This window comes from Leucopleurus acutus, assembly GCF_964270905.1.
Source record: "Leucopleurus acutus genome assembly, chromosome: 16".
Classification (NCBI taxonomy): domain Eukaryota; kingdom Metazoa; phylum Chordata; class Mammalia; order Artiodactyla; family Delphinidae; genus Leucopleurus; species Leucopleurus acutus.
Window position 1 is genome coordinate 940,978 of NC_139158.1, and position 17,214 is coordinate 958,191.

Here is a 17,214-nt window from a genome sequence, read left to right on the forward strand (position 1 = left end):
GGGCCGCGGGACCGGGCCCAGGGCACCCGCCTGCCTTACCCAGCTGTAGACCTCCTCGCCCTCCTTGCTCTTGCGCATGCGCTGCACGTAGCGGGAGAAGATGGAGAGCAGGGCGGCCAGCACGGCGTCCGACTCGGCGCTGCAGGAGCGCTTGGAGAACAGGTGGGACATGATGGTGGAGCGCTCCACGATGAGCCGGGCCACGTCCTGGGGGAGCACGGCGTCAGAGGGCGTGGGGCCCCCCTCCAGTCGTGCCTGGCCAACAGCCCCGTCCCCTCGGAAGGCCGCCCCGATGCCACGTCCGCTCTGCACAACCACCCCCCGCCACCGGGCAGCAGGCCGATGATGGACGGAAGGGCCCCACACGCAGAGAGAGCCCCGCAGCCGCGCAGGGCTGTCAACTGCCGAGCGGGCGCGAGGGGCAGCAAGAAGTGACAGGCTCCCTGGAGAGGGCCGGCCCCGCTCGCTCGGAGAGGAGAGTGAGGCATGGGGCACGGCGCCATCTGCCCTCGAGCGACAGTAACACACGCTTCTCAAGACCCGAAGGGAAAGGCCGTCTGCAAACAGTCGGACACCACGTTTACTTGAAACCTGCAGCAGTGACACGGGGCACGCACTCTCTGAGCCCTGTGAGGACAGTCTGGCCCCTGGACCAGACTCAGAAGGGCGAGGCCTCCAGCCCCAGACTTTAATTATTACTGTCCAGCCCCTCGACGAGGAACCCAGGCTTGGACAGAATCCCCCTGCCCACCGACCTCTGTCTTCAGCCCGTTCCCTCACTCCGTCCACTCACTCATTCTACAAAGACCCAGGGCCTCCAGAACCTCCATCACTGTCAGCTGACATGCTAACAGGGGAGCAAGATCAGAAGAAAGACGGCCCGAAAAGAGGAACACGAAGTAGAAAACGGGCCTCCCCAGCAGGGAGCGGGATGCGGGCCCCAGCCGCAGACTCCTGGGCTGGCCTCCTGCCCCTTGGCCTCCTGGGTTGGCCAAGCCACGCCTCCCCCAGCCCAGAGCCACAGAGGCGACCAGGCCTGCATGACCACAAGGGCACTGGGGGCTCCTGCCCTCGATCCCTGCTCCGCACAGAGGGTCACCGGCAAGGCAGCTGGGCGCTCAGAGCCCAGAGCCGAGGTGTGGCCCTGCTGGCCCTGCAGCCCGACTGGGCTGGTCGGTGTCCCCCAGCCCCGCCCCCCTCACCAGGGCCAGGTCGCTGTGCTGGCTCTGCTCCTCCACGGGCGTGTGCTGGGACAGGTAGACCAGGTAGGCACTGATGGTCTGCGGGTCCGTCTCCATGTGGATGGCCTGGGGAGTGGGGGGGAGGGAGGGCGTGTGAGCGCACGCCCGGCAGTGCAGCCCGCCGCCCGCCTGCGGCCCCTCACCTGCTGCAGCGCCAGGGCAGTGGTGGTCCTGACGCTGTCGAACAGAGGCAGCCTGGGCAGGTCTCGCAGCAGCCACTGGTAGCCCTGCAGCGCGTCCGTGTCGCCCGAGTCCTCCTCCGTGGGGGGCTCCTTCTCCTCCCCGTCACGCAGGCTGCCCTCCGAGAGCACCAGGGACAGGCCCTGCAAGCAGACACGCGCTGGTCTCGGGGCCACCACTCCCTCAGAGCCACGCGCGAGGGCCGCTTCCCGGCAGAGGTGTGGTGCGCCCGGAGCGCCCTCGCCTGGGGCGGAAGGGGCGCGGGCCGGCTCCCCTGGAAAACCGCCGCCAGTGCCTCGGGAAACACGGCAGGCGGCCACTGAGCTGCTCTCGGGGCGCTTCCCAGTACCACCCAGGGAGGGGGCCCACACGGGGGAAAAAGGTCTCTGAGCCCTGCGCAGCTCATGACTGCAGCCTTTCCGTGCCCAGGAGTCAGCTAGAATCCAGTCTGCGTGAGCAAGAATTCCCATCTTAACAAAAACGGGGAGAGCAGGGTTGCGCGGGGAGGGGCGGGCCAGACGGCCGCCTCACCTTCGTGGCCAGCACCCGGGAAGCCACCTGGGAGGAGCCGAGGCGCCGCAGGAAGTAGTCCAGCACCTCACACGTGGTCTGCTCGTCGGCCCTGGGGCCCAGCAGCAGGTCCTGCAGGCGGCCCAGCAGCTGCCGCTGCTTCTGCTGCCTCTGCAGGGACAGGGGGCCCTCAGGGTGGGTCTCCAGGGCCGGGGGCGGGGGGGGGGGGGCTGGGGCGGGGCTGGGGGCGGGGCAGGGCGCCCACCTGCCGCTTCTTGGCCTTCTGCTCTCTGCTCTCGCCCTCCTCCTCCTCCTCCCCGGAGGCGGGCTCGTCGGCAGCGTCGTGCAGCAGGAACTCGCACAGGCACTGCACGGGCAGCACGTCCAGGGAGCCCTCGCTGGACTGCACCAGGTCGGCCAGCCAGGGCATGGACTGGGAGGAAGCCTGGGCGGGGCGGCAGCCACACGGCTCCTTCCGGCTAAGCCTGCCGTGGCCCCCCGACCCACCTGCCCGCCCCCAGCGGGGATTCCCGAGGTGGCCCTGTGTGTGCCCAGGAGCTCGTCGCCATGCAGCCCTGTCTCCGGGTGTGCCCTCTTCTGGCCACGGTCTCATCTAACGCCGCAGCGCACCGACGCCCCTAGAAGGTTCCCCGCCCGCCCGCCTGCACCAGCCTCCTCTCCCGGACCACAGCGGGACTCACCTGCCTCTGGATGATGTTGAGGAGGAAGTCCGGGTTCCGGCTCCGACACAGCAGGTGCCCGAGGCGGAGGGACTGGTTGAGGCCTTTCACCTGATCCAGGACGTGAGGGGGAGGCCTCCGGGGCGGCCCTCTGAAAGTTTCACATGACCCAAGCGTGTCGAAGCCGCAAGCGCACTGCTCCCCAGTCGACAGTGCCGGGTGAGGGCGGGGCCGCCTGCCTCCCACCTGTGGGCAGCTGCCCGTCTTCCCTGAGGCCCGCGGTCCCTCCCCTCCCAGCCCAGCCACAGGGGGCTCTCGGCTTCACCATCGCCAGCCGCGCGGAGAACCAGGACAGCGGCCAGGACGCGGCACCCCCGCCCGCCCCTGCCAGCCCAGGCCCGGCCCGAGCTCCGCGCAGCGCATACTGGGGCTCAAGGCTGGTGAGCTGGGACAGGAGCAGGCTGCTGCTCTCAGTGATGGTCTGCTTGGTGGATGCAGCGGCCAGGTGCCCCTCGAACGCCAGGATCTCCTGCTTCTCCCGCTGCGAGACCTGCAGCTCTCGGGTGACCATCTCAGTCCGGGTCTCCTCGTCCGTCAGGGTGCACGGTGGGTACGAGTAATTGCTGGGGACCAAGCAGGAGGAACCTGTCGCCGGGCCACCAGAGGCTGGCTGCCACCAGGCGGCGCTCAGGGTGGGGGGTCAGAACTTAGGACGGCGTCCCTCGCCCAGGCCCAGCTCGAGCCGTCAGGCTGTGGAAGGGACCCGGGGGCAGGTGTCGGCAACATGGTCACAGTCAGACCCCCATGAGGGAGCTGGGCAGCCCTCAGAGCCCACAGCTGGCCACCCTCTCTTCCCACACAGCCGAGTGCTGGCGCCTCCAAAATCAGCCAACGTGTGTCAGGATCCTGGACCCGAGCGGCGTCTGTCCAGGATGGCCACACAGGACCCCTGGACCCTTTCCAACAGGCCAGGTGGCCCGGGGCGCACAGGGCACCCCAGGCCGACTCACGGCTTCAAAGACACACGCGGCTTTCTGGGGGCACGAACAGCTGGACTCCTGTCCGTGTTCAAAATCTAACCTAGCTTCCTGAGACAGCCACAGGACGGCCCTGCCACGTGCAGCCTCGGGCCGCACCCAGACCCCACGGTTCCCACACGCCACGGCCTCGGGCTCCGCTCCACCTCAGCCAGGGTCCCGCAGCGACCCTCGCTGCCCCCGAGTGCGCCGGCAGGCTGCACCCATCCCCGCTGCAGGAGCACAGCACACACACGCCACCCGCCCAGGCGCCCACACCGCTTCCTCAGCTCGTGGCTCGCAGCGAGCATGGTCACAGAGGCCCTGGCATCTGCTGCCCGCCGCGTCCAGAGGCAGTCCCCTGCTGCTGACCCCGTCTCCATCCCGCCGCACCCTCTGGCTCTGGACCCCTCCGCTCTACGCCTCCCATGTCACAGCAGCATCAGCCTGACCGTCCCCACGCCCATGGCAACACGCGTGCCGCCCAGGAGGGCCCAGGGCCCCACAGCACATGGCGTCGCTTGATCCCACTGCCCCAGTCCAGCGAGGGGGCAGCCCCGCAGAGTAGGGAGACCGCAGAGCAGCGGGAGGCCCAGCGCGCCCCGCTCGCAGCGCAGCACCGGTGGGCCCGCCCTCCCGGTCCCAGAGCGGCGAGCCACTTACTTGGTCATCACCATCTCCATGAGCATCTTCAGTGTGGGGTACTCCTCCCAGGCGGCCAGGCCTAGGGAGCAAGGCGACAGCAGGTGGTAGCTGGGACTCCCGGCCGAAGACCCACCCCCTCCCACGCCCATCCTCCAGTGCCCAGCCAGGCTCTGCTCCAGGTCCTGACATGCAGGACGCCCAGAAGAGGGAAAGGTCAACACCGGCCCAGGGGACCACGGCTGGCCAGAGGGGGCTCACCAATGTTTTCTGGGTTGAACGCGGCGACGACCAGCAGTAGGGGCCACGCCTTCCAGTAGAGGGTGGAGATGGCGAGGTTCGGAGGCTGGTACCTGGGACATAAGGTGTCAATGGCTCAGCCTCGGGCCATGAGGTCCTGGATGGGAACGGGTCCAGGCCATGGCGGCAGCCGCTTCACAGACCCGAACACCAGCACTGGAGCCTCAGTAACTCCTCTCTGGGACTTGCACCCCCAGGATGTGCATGGCTGTATCCAGCACACCGCTCAGGCCCACACCCCAGCTCTGGGCTCCGGGACATGTGCCCTACTTCCCTCAGCCTTGGCCTCCCACCCTACAGCACGGGAACAGGGGGAAGGTAACAAACACTCGACAGTGTTAACTACTGTTGTTATTCTCTGCATCAGAAAACCAGAAAACACCCCAGTATCGGTCGACATGTAACCATAACTTTCAAAAGTCACACATCGTGCTGTCGTAATAACAGTCCTTTCAGATGACGCAACAGAAAGCAACTAAGAAGCTGTTAGGAAAAATGAAATAAATCTGATATGATGACTTGGCAACACTCCCCAAACTCGTCTACAGCTTGGACGCAGTCCCCCCACAATCCCGGGTGGCTTTTTTGTGGAAATTGACCAGATGACCCTAAAATTCACATGGAAATGCGAGGACCCAGAAAAGCCAAAATAATGTTGAAAAAGAATAAAACTGGAGGACTCACACCTCCCAACTTCAAAACCCAGCACAGAGTTACAGTAATGAAGACAGAAGTGTGGGCGTGAGGACAGGCATCTAGGTCAATGGAACAGAACTGAGGATCCAGAAATAAACCTGTATGTCAACTGATTACCCATAAAGGACAATGGTTCATCCGCATGAAACAATGAAGTCAGAGCCGCACCTCACACCATACGCAGAAATAAATTCAAACTGGATAACGGACCTAAACATTAAGGCTAAAACTATAAAACCCTTAGGAGAAAACACAGGAATAGATCTTTGACGCCTTAGATGAGGCAATGGTTTCTTAACGCGTGACGCGAAGACCGAAGAAACCAAAGAAAAATAAACTGCACCTTATCAAGGTTAAAAAACTTTTGTGTTTCAAACGGCACTAAGAAGGGAAATATCTACAAATTATAGGTGTGTTAAGGGTCTCACTCCAGAACCTATAAAGAACCCTCACAATCCAACAACAAATATTCAAACAACCCAGTTTAAAACTGGGCAAAGGACTCAGATAAACATCTCTCCAAAGAAGGTGTTCAAACAGCCACAAGCACGTGAACAGCTGCTCGACGTCACTAGCGATTACAGAAATGGAAATCAAAGCCAAAATGAGGGACTTCCCTGGCGGTCCAGTGGTTAGGGCTCTGCACTTCCACTGCAGGGGGCACAGGTCTGATCCCTGGTCAGGGAAACAAGATCCCACATGCTGCGGCCAAAAAAAAAAGCCAAAGTGAGATGCCACTTCACACCCACTAAAACGACTAAAATAAGAAGATGGACCCTCGGTCTCAGCAAAGATGTGGAGAAACAGGAACCCTCGGACCCTCTGCTGGGAAAGTGAAACGGTGCAGCCGCCGTGGGAAAGTCTGGTGGTTCCACAAAAGGTTAAACACGTGACCCAGCAATTCTACTCCTGGGTATCCTCGCGAGAATTGAAAACATACATCCTCACAGAAACGTATCCGTGGAGTTGCCAGCAGCATGGTTAACAACAGTGGAAACAACCTAAGTGGGCGTCAACCAGCAGACAGATCAACAAAACGCAGTGCCTGCGCTTGGCCACAGGGAGGGACAGAGCACAGGCGCAAACCAGAAGTCGGAGGGACCCCGCACACGTGGCGCTCAGTGGAAGGAGCCAGCCACACAGGACCACGCGCTTTATGACTCTGTTTACATAAAGTGTCTGAAAACGTCCAATCCACAGGGACAGAGTTGATTCGTGGGGTCTAAGGCCTGTGGGTTTGGGGGCGGGGGGACGGGGAGCCACAGTTGGCAGGAACAGGTTCCTTAAGGGGACGTGGTTCTAAAGTTAGGCTGGCAATGGCTGCACAACCCCACGAACGTACTGAAAGCACCAAGTCACAAGCTTCAGATGAGTGAAGCATATGAGAAACGAGAACCGTGTCTCAGTCAAGTGGCTTCAGGAAACAGAGCACGAGCTCATGCTGTCTAGAAAACACCGTGAATGTGTTCACACACAGGGAACAAGCATCTAAGTGACAAAGACCAAAAAGGGAGCAGGTCAGAGACCCAGGCGACGGCAGTCAACCAGGCCTCGGGTCGTTCGCCGCGGCCCAGCCTCATGGGTGTCTGTGGACGGGCCCCTGGAGCCTTACCCAGGCGGGAGCTGGATGTTCTCCGGGTGATGGTAGGTGCACAGGTTCAGAACAGCGTCGATCAGCTGGATCCTCTCCACCTTCAGCACTTCCACGTCTGAAACCCAGAAAGCACACACGGCTCACTCGGTGGATGTCCAGGCCCAGACTCAGGCTGTGGACATCAGAGAGCGAGGAGACGGGGCAGGGGGGGCCGGGGACGCCACGGGCACAGGGCAGGATGCAACGACACGCAGCCAGCGTGAGCTGGCCTGGGGAGCCGGGGCACGTCTCCACCACGTGGCACCCGAGCTGGAGGGGAGCAGGCAGGACCGTGGGCAGCACAGCGCAGCTGGGCTCGGGGCAGGGCCGAGACGTGACCACGCCCGTTTCTGGAGCAGAAGCGCCAGGGCAGAGCCCCCGGGGAGGCAGCGAGCCCCGCCACACTGAAGGGTCGGCTCCAGGCCCATCGGCAACGGGACACACGTACGCTCTAGAACAGGGACTGCTCTGCACAAGGCCACCGCAGTGGCCCGTTAAAGACGCGAGAGAGACACACTCCTGACGAAGTTCAACCACACGGGAATGGGCACAAGTCCAGGGTGAGCTCCAGAATTAGCCTAAGGACTAGGTTGCCGTCCAAGACACACGCGCAGCCTGATGCCCGATGCCCATGAGGTCAGCAGCGGGGGTGGAGCCCAGTGGCAGGAGGCCGTCACCCACAGGGGGCGGGACAAAGCCCGAGGCCCTCACCGTCGGCCTGCACGGCTGCAGCCCGCTTCACCAGGTGGTCGGCCAGCTCCATGGCATCGGCGGGGCCCAGTGGAAGCTCCCGTGACAGCCCGATGACCAGGATGCGCATCAGCGTGTCCTCCAGGATGGGAACCTCTGAGCAGAGGCGGAGGAAGAAGCTGCGGGCACAGCAGGGAGAGGCCGGGCTGGCGGGAGCCCACCCCAAACCCGCCGGGGCCACCCACCCCCACGGCGGCCGAGGAGGGAGCAGCCGCCCGCCCTCCCCGTGGCCACTTGTGCCCGATGCCCCTGTGGACCACGCCCCGCCGCCCCGAGGAGGAATGTGAGGGGAGCCCAGCCTCGTCCCGCAGCCCCCGAGCTGTGACACGAGACGGGCGTGGAGCACAGGCGGGTGTGAGATGAGCACGCTGACCGGGCCCACAGTGGGGACGGATGGGAGCGGCCTGTCAGCACAGGGCAGGGTGTCCCCAGGCTCAGGGGACAGAGCACGACACTGGCTGAGGGAGGAAACACGCGTGTGCAGCTGCTTGGAAGCGAGGAGGGGCAGGGAGCTGGGGAGTCCCGGGGCACAGGCACCGGCTGGGTCCCCGGGAGGGCTGCAGGTGGCGTAGCAGAGACACCACACCCTTGGGAAAAGCGGCACAGGGTGTGCGAGGCGGCACAGGGACGGTGACCCTGACCAAGACCAGACAGTCTCCGGGCTGCCTCAGTGGGCCTGGCCTGGGCAGCCCGCGCGGCACAGGGCCGGAAGGCATGCTCACTTGCGGTCACTCTCGGGCGGCCAGTTGTCCCACTTGTAGTAGGTCTCGGGCTGCTCTGTGAAGAGCACCTTGTGAAGGCTGCAGGGTGGAGAGAGCCATGAGGGTTGGGGTAGACAGGGCCCCCCGCCAACCCTGTCAGCCCCCATGGGCAGCGAAGCCGCACGTGCGGAGGGGCCGCCCGATTCTGGAGCTCGGCAACCCCATGGCCTCTGCAGGGCCTCCAGCCACCCCCCAATAAGGCCGGGGGGGCTGGCAGGTGACAGAGCCCCCAGCAGGGGGCTCCCAACCCTGGTCAGACAGGACCCCACCTCCCCTTGTAAGAGAAGGCTCTGCCCGAGGCCCTGACACCACACAAGGGTCGGCTGCTGCCCACCAGCCCCTCTAGTTCCTAAGAGGCTAGTGCCAGCCGGTGACCTGCCACCTATGTGTGAGCCCTGTCACTCGTCACCGGTCAGACCAGGGAGTGGCTGCTCATCCCGCGCAGAAGAGCAGCGGCCGCACCAGTGCACGTAGTCCTTGGGGGCCAGCTTGCTGATGGAGGGGACGACGGTGTGCAGCCACCAGACGGCGTCCCGCTGGATTGCGGCGATCTGGTTCTGGAAGGAGCGCAGCACCTCCAGGTCTGCGGGTACAAGACAGTTACAGAGCCCACACGGCAGCCAGAGGGTCTAGTTCAAGGCCAGGCATGGCACAAGCATCCTGCACTGTCTGCAGGTTAGGAAGGCGGACCTGAGATGGAGTGGGGAACTCGGCTAGGATAAGGTTCAGCGAACACCTGACCGTCCTCACAGGCCCAGGGCAACTCGGGGAACTGAAACCCTCGGTTCCAAGTGTCCTTCCAGCCAATCGCTTAAGCGGCCTGTGCAGCCAGGCCTCCCCAGGATCAGCCGCGACCCAAAGCCGGCTGGCCCAAACACCACCGCCCTGCTTCCCCACCTACCCCGGCCCAAGGGCCACAAGCCCGAAACGCCTTCACAGCGGCACCAGGACCCACGTGAACCAACCATCCAAGCAGACAACGGGCCTGGACCAGGAGCTGGTGTTCTCAGCCCACATGGGAGGAACAGGAACCAGCAGGTTCCACAAGCTCCCTCGGTCTCCAGGAGCTGTGCCGTGGGGGCGCCCCTTCCCGCCCCCTGCCTGGGCCTCGGGGACAGCCTGCAGCCACGGAAGCACCCACCACTGCCAGGCCCGGAGCCTTACTCTTCTTCTCTCCTTTGTCCCAGGCGATGCCGGCCTCCTTCACCTGGGCCGTGATGCCCAGCATCATGGACACGGCCAGCACGTCTGTGATGTGCACCACGAAGCGCTCCTGCAAGCACAGCCCGGCTCAGCAGGGTCTGCGTCCCTTGCCCAGGCCCTGGGCACACGAGCCGCCGGGACAGGAGGACGCTGGGCAGAAGGAGGCCTTGGGACCAAGGACCGGCCAGCGGCAAGGCCAGGCCGGGCCACAGGGAGGAGGCTCAGACAACAGAGCTGGGCGAAGCCCGCCCTCCCGAGAAGAGGCCCTCCACCCCGGCCCCAGTGCTGCTCTCCAGCGGCACCTCCCGCTGCCCCCAAACACCCCAAAATCTACGGCCCTCTGCGCTGCCCCGCCGTGCCCTGGCCTCCCCAGCCCCGCCGGCCGCAGCTCTGCCCACCCCCGCACCCAGCCCCGAGGCCACCGGCTCCCCTGGGGGCACCCGGCCAGCCCCTCCTTGGACCTCGCAGGATGCAGCCTCCGCTGCCTCCGGCTGGGCCACCGGGCACACGGGCACCAATCCCAGCCAGGTGCACTCCGGACGGCACAGGGGAAACCGCTGGGCGGGACCCGAGCGCTGGGCAGCCCGCGCGGGCCTGGGGGCTGCCCACCTTGAACTCCATGTCCAGGTACTGGGGCTCCTTGCGCTCCTGCATGAGCCCCAGGCAGAAGGCCTGGAAGTTGATCTCGTGCTTCGTCTGCTTGATGATCTCGCGCAGCAGGGCCCGCGAGGCCCGCAGGTAGTCGTCCTTGTTGGTCAGCAGGTCCTGGAACACCATGGCCAGGAACTGGGGGACAGAGAGCGCCAGCAGCTGCCGGGGCCGCCCGCCAGCTTCCGTCCTCGCCAGGCTGCAGGAGGTCTTCCCAGAGCCCCCGGACGAGGCCCCCGCCAGCTCCCGCTGCACGCCCAGGCCCGGCCCCTGGGCCGCCCACCCCCGAGCCTCTCACACACGGCTTGGCACCACGCCGGCCGCCGCCGCGCCCTCGTCTCCAGCCTGGGCGCGGGGCGGGGGTCGCGGGCGTGAAGCCACGCCGGGCTCCCACCTTGGGTGCCAGCGCGGAGCTGTGCTGCAGCACGGCGTAGAGGGTCTGCATGTTGTTGGGGTTCCGTGCGTTGGAGAGCTCGTTGAAGATCACGAACTTGATGGTGGTGCCCAGGTTGTCCTTGTGCGCGTTCAGCAGCTCCCTGGACGTGGGCCGAGCACCGGAGTGGCTGGGCTGCCCCCGCCTGCCGCCCCCCCCGCCCCGCTTCCCCCCACCCCGCTTCCCCCCGCCGGGCGCACCTGACGCAGAGCATGTAGTGGTTGAGCAGGACCTTGGGCTTCAGGCGGATCTTGATCAGGTGGGAGATGACGTCCATGTCCTCGGGGCCGTGCGTGCCGCAGTTCATGCACACGGACATGAGCAGGTCCTGGGCCGGCCGGGTCAGCTGTGGGGCGGCCAGGGCGGGGGCAACGCGTCAGCCCCGTGGCCTGGCCCGCCGGCGGGGCCCCGCGCGCACGGCGCCCCTCACCTTGGGGTTCTGCAGCCACATCTCCAGCTTCTGCACCGCCATCAGCCGCACCTCCTTGTAGCCGCAGGTGGAGGTGAGCAGCCGCAGCAGGTTCCGCGAGACGTTGTCAATGGGCTGCCGCCGGGTGAGCTGGTCGCGCAGCACGTCGAGGACGTACTCCTCCACGCTCTCCGCCAGCTCCTCGTACCTAGGCCAGAGGGGGGAAGGCAGGCGGGCGGGAAGGCGGACGCGCGGGCTCTCCGGGGGGCGGGGCCTGGCAGGGCGGGGCCGCGCAGCGCACCTACCTGGGCATGGGCTGGCCCTCCTGATCGGGGCTGAGCTTCTCCTCCGCGATCAGCAGCTCCGTCTGGCTGTCCTCCTCCTCGGTGAGGGAGGGGTGGGGGCTGCTCCCTGCACACGAGCGCCTCGTGGATACGTGCGCCCAGCCGGCCGTCGGGCACCCACGCCCCCGGTGGTGCCTGGCGCCGTGGAGGGAGGCGAACCGCCCCGGCCCCTCCCGCGGGGAACCCCGGGCCGGCCGCCCAGCCTCTCTCACCAGCACTGAGTTCCCCTCCGCTGCGCCCCGCCTCCCCCTGCAGGAGCACACTCTTGGGGGGCATCTTGGTGTTAAAGGCCGTCTGGATGTTGTCCACAAAGGTCTTGCAGTGCGGGCTGTCCACCCAGATCCGCTCCCCAAGGGAGTCTTCAATGTACACCTGTGAGGACAAGGCCTGCACCTCCTGCCTGCCCTCTGCCACGTCCCAGCGGCGCCGCGGGAACAAGCGAGCCGGGTGCTTCCCCAGGGCCCCAGCGGACAGGAGCAGGGCCACCAGACACAGCCCTCCAGGAAGAACGCGTTCAATTGCCCCTCTCTCGCTCCGGGGCTCCAGCAGCGCAGCCCACCTCCCACGGCCCTCTGCCCCCTTCACCGCAGCAGCGACCTCCTGGGAGAGGCCCACTCACCTTGACAAAGATCTCGGGCCAGTTCTCATCCTCCTCGTACGCGGCCATGAGGAGGCTGCAGGCCAGCACGGACACCAGGCTGTTCCCCTTGGCCTTGAAGTTGATGGAGGCGTCCCGCCGCAGGAGGCTGCACAGAGCCTGCAAGAGACGGCGTGGTGGCCGGGGAGGCCCGTCTTGCCTCCACCTGCCCCTTCCCAGGACGGAGGAGGGGACGCCCGGCCCTCACCTCGATGACCCCCTCCGTGGCGAAGATGTTGGGCTTGATCTTGGCCAGGTACATGAGGCTCAGGTACAGGGTGCTGTCCGGCTTGGCCCGCGTGACCTTCAGCTGCTTCACGGCCCCGCACAGCACTCCCTCCAGCCTGTCGTCGTTGCCCTCCAGCTCAGCCGCCTCGATCTCGTCCAGCAGCACCGCAGGCGGGACTGGCGGGGGAGACGGGGCCCTGTCAGGCAGGCAGCTCCGAGCAGAGGCTCACGGGGGCCCCAGGCCACGGGCTGACTGGGTCAACCACCAGAGACCGGCCGGCGAGGGTCTCAGGGCTGAGCCGGTCTCCCAGGAGGCCGACGCCGGGCAGATGCTGCCCCGACCCGCGGGAACGACCAAAACCACGAAGGGTCGGCCTTAGCCAGGTGCCACCACGGCCCTCTCGCCACACCCACACGGCTACCCCAGGGTGATCTGTTCTTGCAACACCTACTTTCCTACAAGTTGGACATTTTCTCTAAGCTTTTAAGTTAGCCAGCACGATGCACCCGCAGCCTTCCTTCTCTTCTGTCGTGGCCGCTTCTTGCCGTCCCTCCCTGGGTCTGTCCCGCAGAGGCTTTTCTGCTCTGTCTTTGCAAGGAACCCACTGGGGGCTTCGAACCTCTTCCTACACAGCTGCCCTCTGCTCTGCTCTCCACTCCTTTCCTCTTCACTTCCTTGCGCGCGTCCTGTCCCCCACCTTCCTTCTCCGATGGGAACTGCAGCTCCGGCGCAGCCCCTGCCCGCACTTGAGTCCCCGCTCGTCTGAGGGTCCCTCTCGGCCGGGCTTCGGCTCCAACCCATGTTTGCTCTGCGCTGCGCTTGGGACTGTTCCGTTCTACCTATTCTCTCACTTCCCAAGGGGTTTTTTAGGATTGTGTTTTTAGATACCCAAACAATGGAAGGAGGCGTTGTTGCTGATTTCTAACTTAACTGCACTGAACACAGAGAATTCAACAGGAGCCCCTGGGCGCCTTCTATGTGCCGGGGAAAATGACAGATAGGCAGGAAACATGGGCCAGAGCTACGGAACGTCCTGGCCGTGGAGATGCCCCAAGCACCACGTGCTATAAGTAGCTCAGGCAGCCTTTTCTCCGTTCTGCTGAAGGTGTTTGTAAAATACGCTATCGTTCTGGACGTGCTCTTCAGAATCGCATTCCATCCAACCTTCAAGCCACCTTTTCTGGGAGTCACGCAATGGTAAAACAATACCGAAGCACAGCCAGCCGCGCAGAGGGCCGTGGCCTGAGTCAGGACTCGGCCCCGCCAGCGCTTCCAGGCCTGACGGGCACCAGCCACCAGGGGAGGGCCCTGAACCGAAGGTCTGACTCAGCTCCCAAAGCACTGCTCCAGCCCCGTCCTCCGCCTCGGCTCTGGCCACTGCGTGCCCTGTTCCCCAAGCACAGGTCCCGCTCCAGGACGCGGACCTCCCCTCAGTGGTTTCTCCTCCAACAGCCTGCACTGCCTGTTAAGATCCCATCCAGCCTTTCAGGCTCAATTTCACGCTACAGTTCCCTGATGGGCCTTCCCTCTCCGGAGGCTGTCCCGTGAGCACCTGTACGCTCAACACCTGGGACTGGTGTGATGTTTAACAGACCTGATCTACAGGGCATCGTGGGGCCACTAGAAATAATCAACGAAAAGATGGTACAGAAAAGTAAGGGAACATTAGGGGCACACAAAATTAAAAGCTCTCGTGTAAACAGCGGGCTTGTGGATCAGCTATAATCTGTCTTTAACGCTGTCGTATGACCTTTCCAGCTAGGAGAATAAGAGCAGGGAGGTAAGGCCTTCATTGTCAGGAGCCGGGAGAAAGGAGGAGGCAACACAAACCTCCTTATCCCGGGGGGAGAGGGGTCCTCACGAGACGCACAGGCTACGAGAACAGCACCTGTCTGGGTGCGCTGCCCTGTACCCCCCATGCTCAGAGCAGAGCCTGTCACAGTGGAGCGAGCCCGTTCCCAGAGGGCAGGCACTGGCGGCCCCCAGGAGTGCATCAGCCTCTGGAGCTGGGACAATGGAAATCCGTACAAGGCTTTCCAATCCAGGAGGCCCTGGCACATGCCCTGTCTGCTTCAGAGAGAAGGCCACCGAGATGCGCGCCGTCAACGCTGCTCCCGCTACGTGGCAGCAGCCCATTCGGGCCCCAGACCTCCTGTGCCGTCTTGCCCTGAGCGACGCAAGCACTTCCCATCGCTGTCACAGAATCTGAAGCACAGTGGGGTGAAGGCACCCTTACGAGAGGTGCTTTGAAAAACGAACTTGCAGGTGACTCCTGTCCTCCATGCTCCAAAGGACCTACACTCCACCTACAGGGCTAAGCCGGAAGTGGTCGTTCCAAACCCCTGGTGCACAGACAAGGCGTGGGCTACATTCTCTGGGGGACGTCAGGGGCTGACTTTACCTTCAATCGGGACCACAGACGGTTCCTTAATCGAGGGAGAGATAGCACGTTTCTCTGCCACTGCGGCCTCAGCCAGGCGTCCCAGGGCACTCAGAGGGGGTGTGGAGGAGAGCTTCGGGCGCTTGGTGAGCCCGGTCAGGGCCGAGGCGCCCGCCAGAGCAGCCGCAGCATCCCGCTTGCGCTCCGAGGGCAGGCTGGAAGGGGCAGGCTTCAGCAGGGTGGATGCCGCTTTCGATTCAGTGGCCTGACCCTTCGAGCCCAGAGCAATGAAGTCTCCTGGAGGAGGGTGCCCTGCAGAGAAGAGACATGGAGAAACGGGCACCTTCACACAGTGGCCGAGGTGGAAGGGGTGTCCGAGACCAACTCCAACCTCCTGTGATTTCCGAGGGGATTAAACAAGGGCTGGGGGAGGCAAGAAACCAGTCACCCAGCAAGTCCGCGGCAGAGCTGGGACCGTATGACGGGAGCAAAGACAGCCAGCCACACGGAGCTTACTACAGACCAGGCCACCTCTTGTGGACAAGTGTCAGTCCCCTTAACCCTCAACGAGTTTCTGGAGCAGGCAGCATTACTCTCACTTTACAGGTGAGGACAGCCAGGCACAGAGAGGTTAAGTAACGTGCCCAAGGCCACACAGCTTGGAGTGGCAAAGCGCGGGGCTGAGGCCAGTCTGGCTCCAGCCTGCTTTTAGCCACTGTGTTTGTGCTGCCCCCTCCTCACGGCTCGCGACTCCCAGAGCCGCCGGGACCAAGGGCTGCCCTTCGAGACCCCATTCCTGGAAACCGCGTTCGGCTCGGAGTAACGAAGCCGCGACCCGACAGAGGAGCCAGGCCGGAAGCCCCGAAGCCGCGCCGCCGGGAGAGGTCGCGCACCCGAAGGCTTGGCCGCAGCGCTGGGCCTGCGGACGGTGGTGGGCTTGGCCCGGTTCATTCTGTCCCCGTCCCTTCGCCGCTGCTCGCTGCCGACGCCTCACTCGGGAGAAGACCAGCGCAAGTCAGTCGTCCACCGTTCGCCCATTCATTCGGATCCACCGTCCGGGGCTGGGGTTCGGGGCGAACGGCCAGCCCCTCCGCGCGCAGCCACTCCCGAAGGGGCCGCGCGACCCCGCCTCCCCGCCTCGGACCCCGGGAGGGTCTGTCTCGCCAGCAGCCGCTGCCCAATCACTTCCAGCGATGGCCCATCGCACCGGCTCCCCGCCACCGCCACGGCCGCCCCGGAACCGGAAGCTGCCCTCGGAGCCCGACTTCCGGAACACCCGGCAGCAAAACAGCGCGGCGGGGGTTGGGGGGAACGGCGAGGAAGCGAGAGGGTCCGCGGGGCCTGCAGCGCTCTCTGGCGGCGGGAGGCCGGCGGGGCCTCGCAGCCGCTGATCTCTACCTGGCGAGGCGGACGCTGTCACCCCCTCCTGCAGGTGAGGCTGACCTTAGAAAGTGACGTGCCCAAGGACAGACAGCCAGGAAGGGTGGCCTCGGATGCTAACCCCTACGTGCTGGAACTTTAGAGTCCTCTCCCATTTGTGGGTAAAAGGGCAGGTTCTGGGTCCCCTGGTGGGGTCAAGGAGGGAGCCCAGCAGCCGCGAGCGGGCAAAGCCGGCAGAAGGGCGGGGGCCCAGGTGAGGCCAGGCCCTCATCAGAGCAGCGCGGAGGGCATCCATCAGCCTCAGTTTGCCGGCCTGCGCAGTGGGTCACGGTGATATTCACCAGGTCTGCTCGGTGGCAGAGGATTTGGGGTCCATGCTCAGACCCTCGCGTCTTCCTCTTACTGGGGGTCTTCATGCCGTCCCGGGGCTCTGCACCCCGCCACTTGCAGCGGGCAGCCTCCCTCGAGGGCAGCCCCGATGGGTCCCTGCAGAGCGGAGCGGGGTCCCTGCGCGAAGGGCAAGGTGCTCCTCACAGAGCAAGTGCGTCAGAAAGGCAGCATCACAGACAAACGAAGCCGGACGTGGGCCAAAGCTGTGAAGTGGATTTTGCTCAGTAACGACTGAGGCGGGGAGAAAGCGCTGCGCTTTAAAGGGAGAAGGCGGGGTGGGCCCAGGTGAAAACTTGCAGCGGGTGACGTGTGTCTGGGCGTGACGCTCGCGGGCCAACCGGAGGCTTTAGGGCAGGCGGCCTCACCGACTTCCAGCCACTGAGACTCGGCCCAAGAGCTCAGGCCGTGCTTGCCTGCAGCCTGGCGTGCAGAAGGGCCCGACTTCGGGAATGTGTTCCTCGTCCTCTCTCCACCCTGAAGCCCCCACCAGCCACCAGCCAGGATAGCGCGCCATCTTGGAAGCTCTCCCACCCATCGCAGCGTGGAGCAGAGACAGCCCTGCCCGAATTGCAGACGAGCAAAACCGCGATTGTTATTATTGTAGGTCACTAAGGTTTAAAAAACCTTTTGGGGACATAATTTCAAACCTATGGAAAATTTGCAAGAATAGTACAAAGAATTCGCATATATCCCTCACCCTGTACCCTAAAGGTTAACATCTTACTATCTTTGATTTATTCATTTCTCTCCGT

The 17,214-nt window shown here is 64.3% G+C and overlaps 1 protein-coding gene across 1 annotated transcript in view; it reads right to left on the minus strand.

Moving 5' to 3' along the window:
- INTS1 (integrator complex subunit 1) overlaps positions 1-15,903 on the minus strand; it is a gene marked incomplete at its 3' end in the record, with an annotated part of 28,503 nt that extends 12,600 nt beyond the window's left edge. The window contains exons 1-24 of the mRNA XM_082857089.1: positions 15,586-15,903; positions 14,714-15,004; positions 12,292-12,488; positions 12,066-12,203; positions 11,659-11,818; positions 11,408-11,513; positions 11,124-11,310; positions 10,894-11,039; positions 10,655-10,796; positions 10,222-10,398; positions 9,574-9,682; positions 8,872-8,992; positions 8,371-8,448; positions 7,610-7,767; positions 6,878-6,974; positions 4,531-4,622; positions 4,291-4,351; positions 3,037-3,234; positions 2,633-2,762; positions 2,197-2,376; positions 1,953-2,102; positions 1,385-1,564; positions 1,203-1,307; positions 40-207 (exon numbers count right to left, since the gene is read on the minus strand). Coding sequence (XP_082713215.1) covers positions 40-207; positions 1,203-1,307; positions 1,385-1,564; positions 1,953-2,102; positions 2,197-2,376; positions 2,633-2,762; positions 3,037-3,234; positions 4,291-4,351; positions 4,531-4,622; positions 6,878-6,974; positions 7,610-7,767; positions 8,371-8,448; positions 8,872-8,992; positions 9,574-9,682; positions 10,222-10,398; positions 10,655-10,796; positions 10,894-11,039; positions 11,124-11,310; positions 11,408-11,513; positions 11,659-11,818; positions 12,066-12,203; positions 12,292-12,488; positions 14,714-15,004; positions 15,586-15,643 — 3,429 coding nt within the window. The 5' untranslated portion in view covers positions 15,644-15,903. The remainder of the gene's footprint in view (positions 1-39; positions 208-1,202; positions 1,308-1,384; positions 1,565-1,952; positions 2,103-2,196; positions 2,377-2,632; positions 2,763-3,036; positions 3,235-4,290; positions 4,352-4,530; positions 4,623-6,877; positions 6,975-7,609; positions 7,768-8,370; positions 8,449-8,871; positions 8,993-9,573; positions 9,683-10,221; positions 10,399-10,654; positions 10,797-10,893; positions 11,040-11,123; positions 11,311-11,407; positions 11,514-11,658; positions 11,819-12,065; positions 12,204-12,291; positions 12,489-14,713; positions 15,005-15,585) is intronic.
- Positions 15,904-17,214: the final 1,311 nt, after the last annotated feature.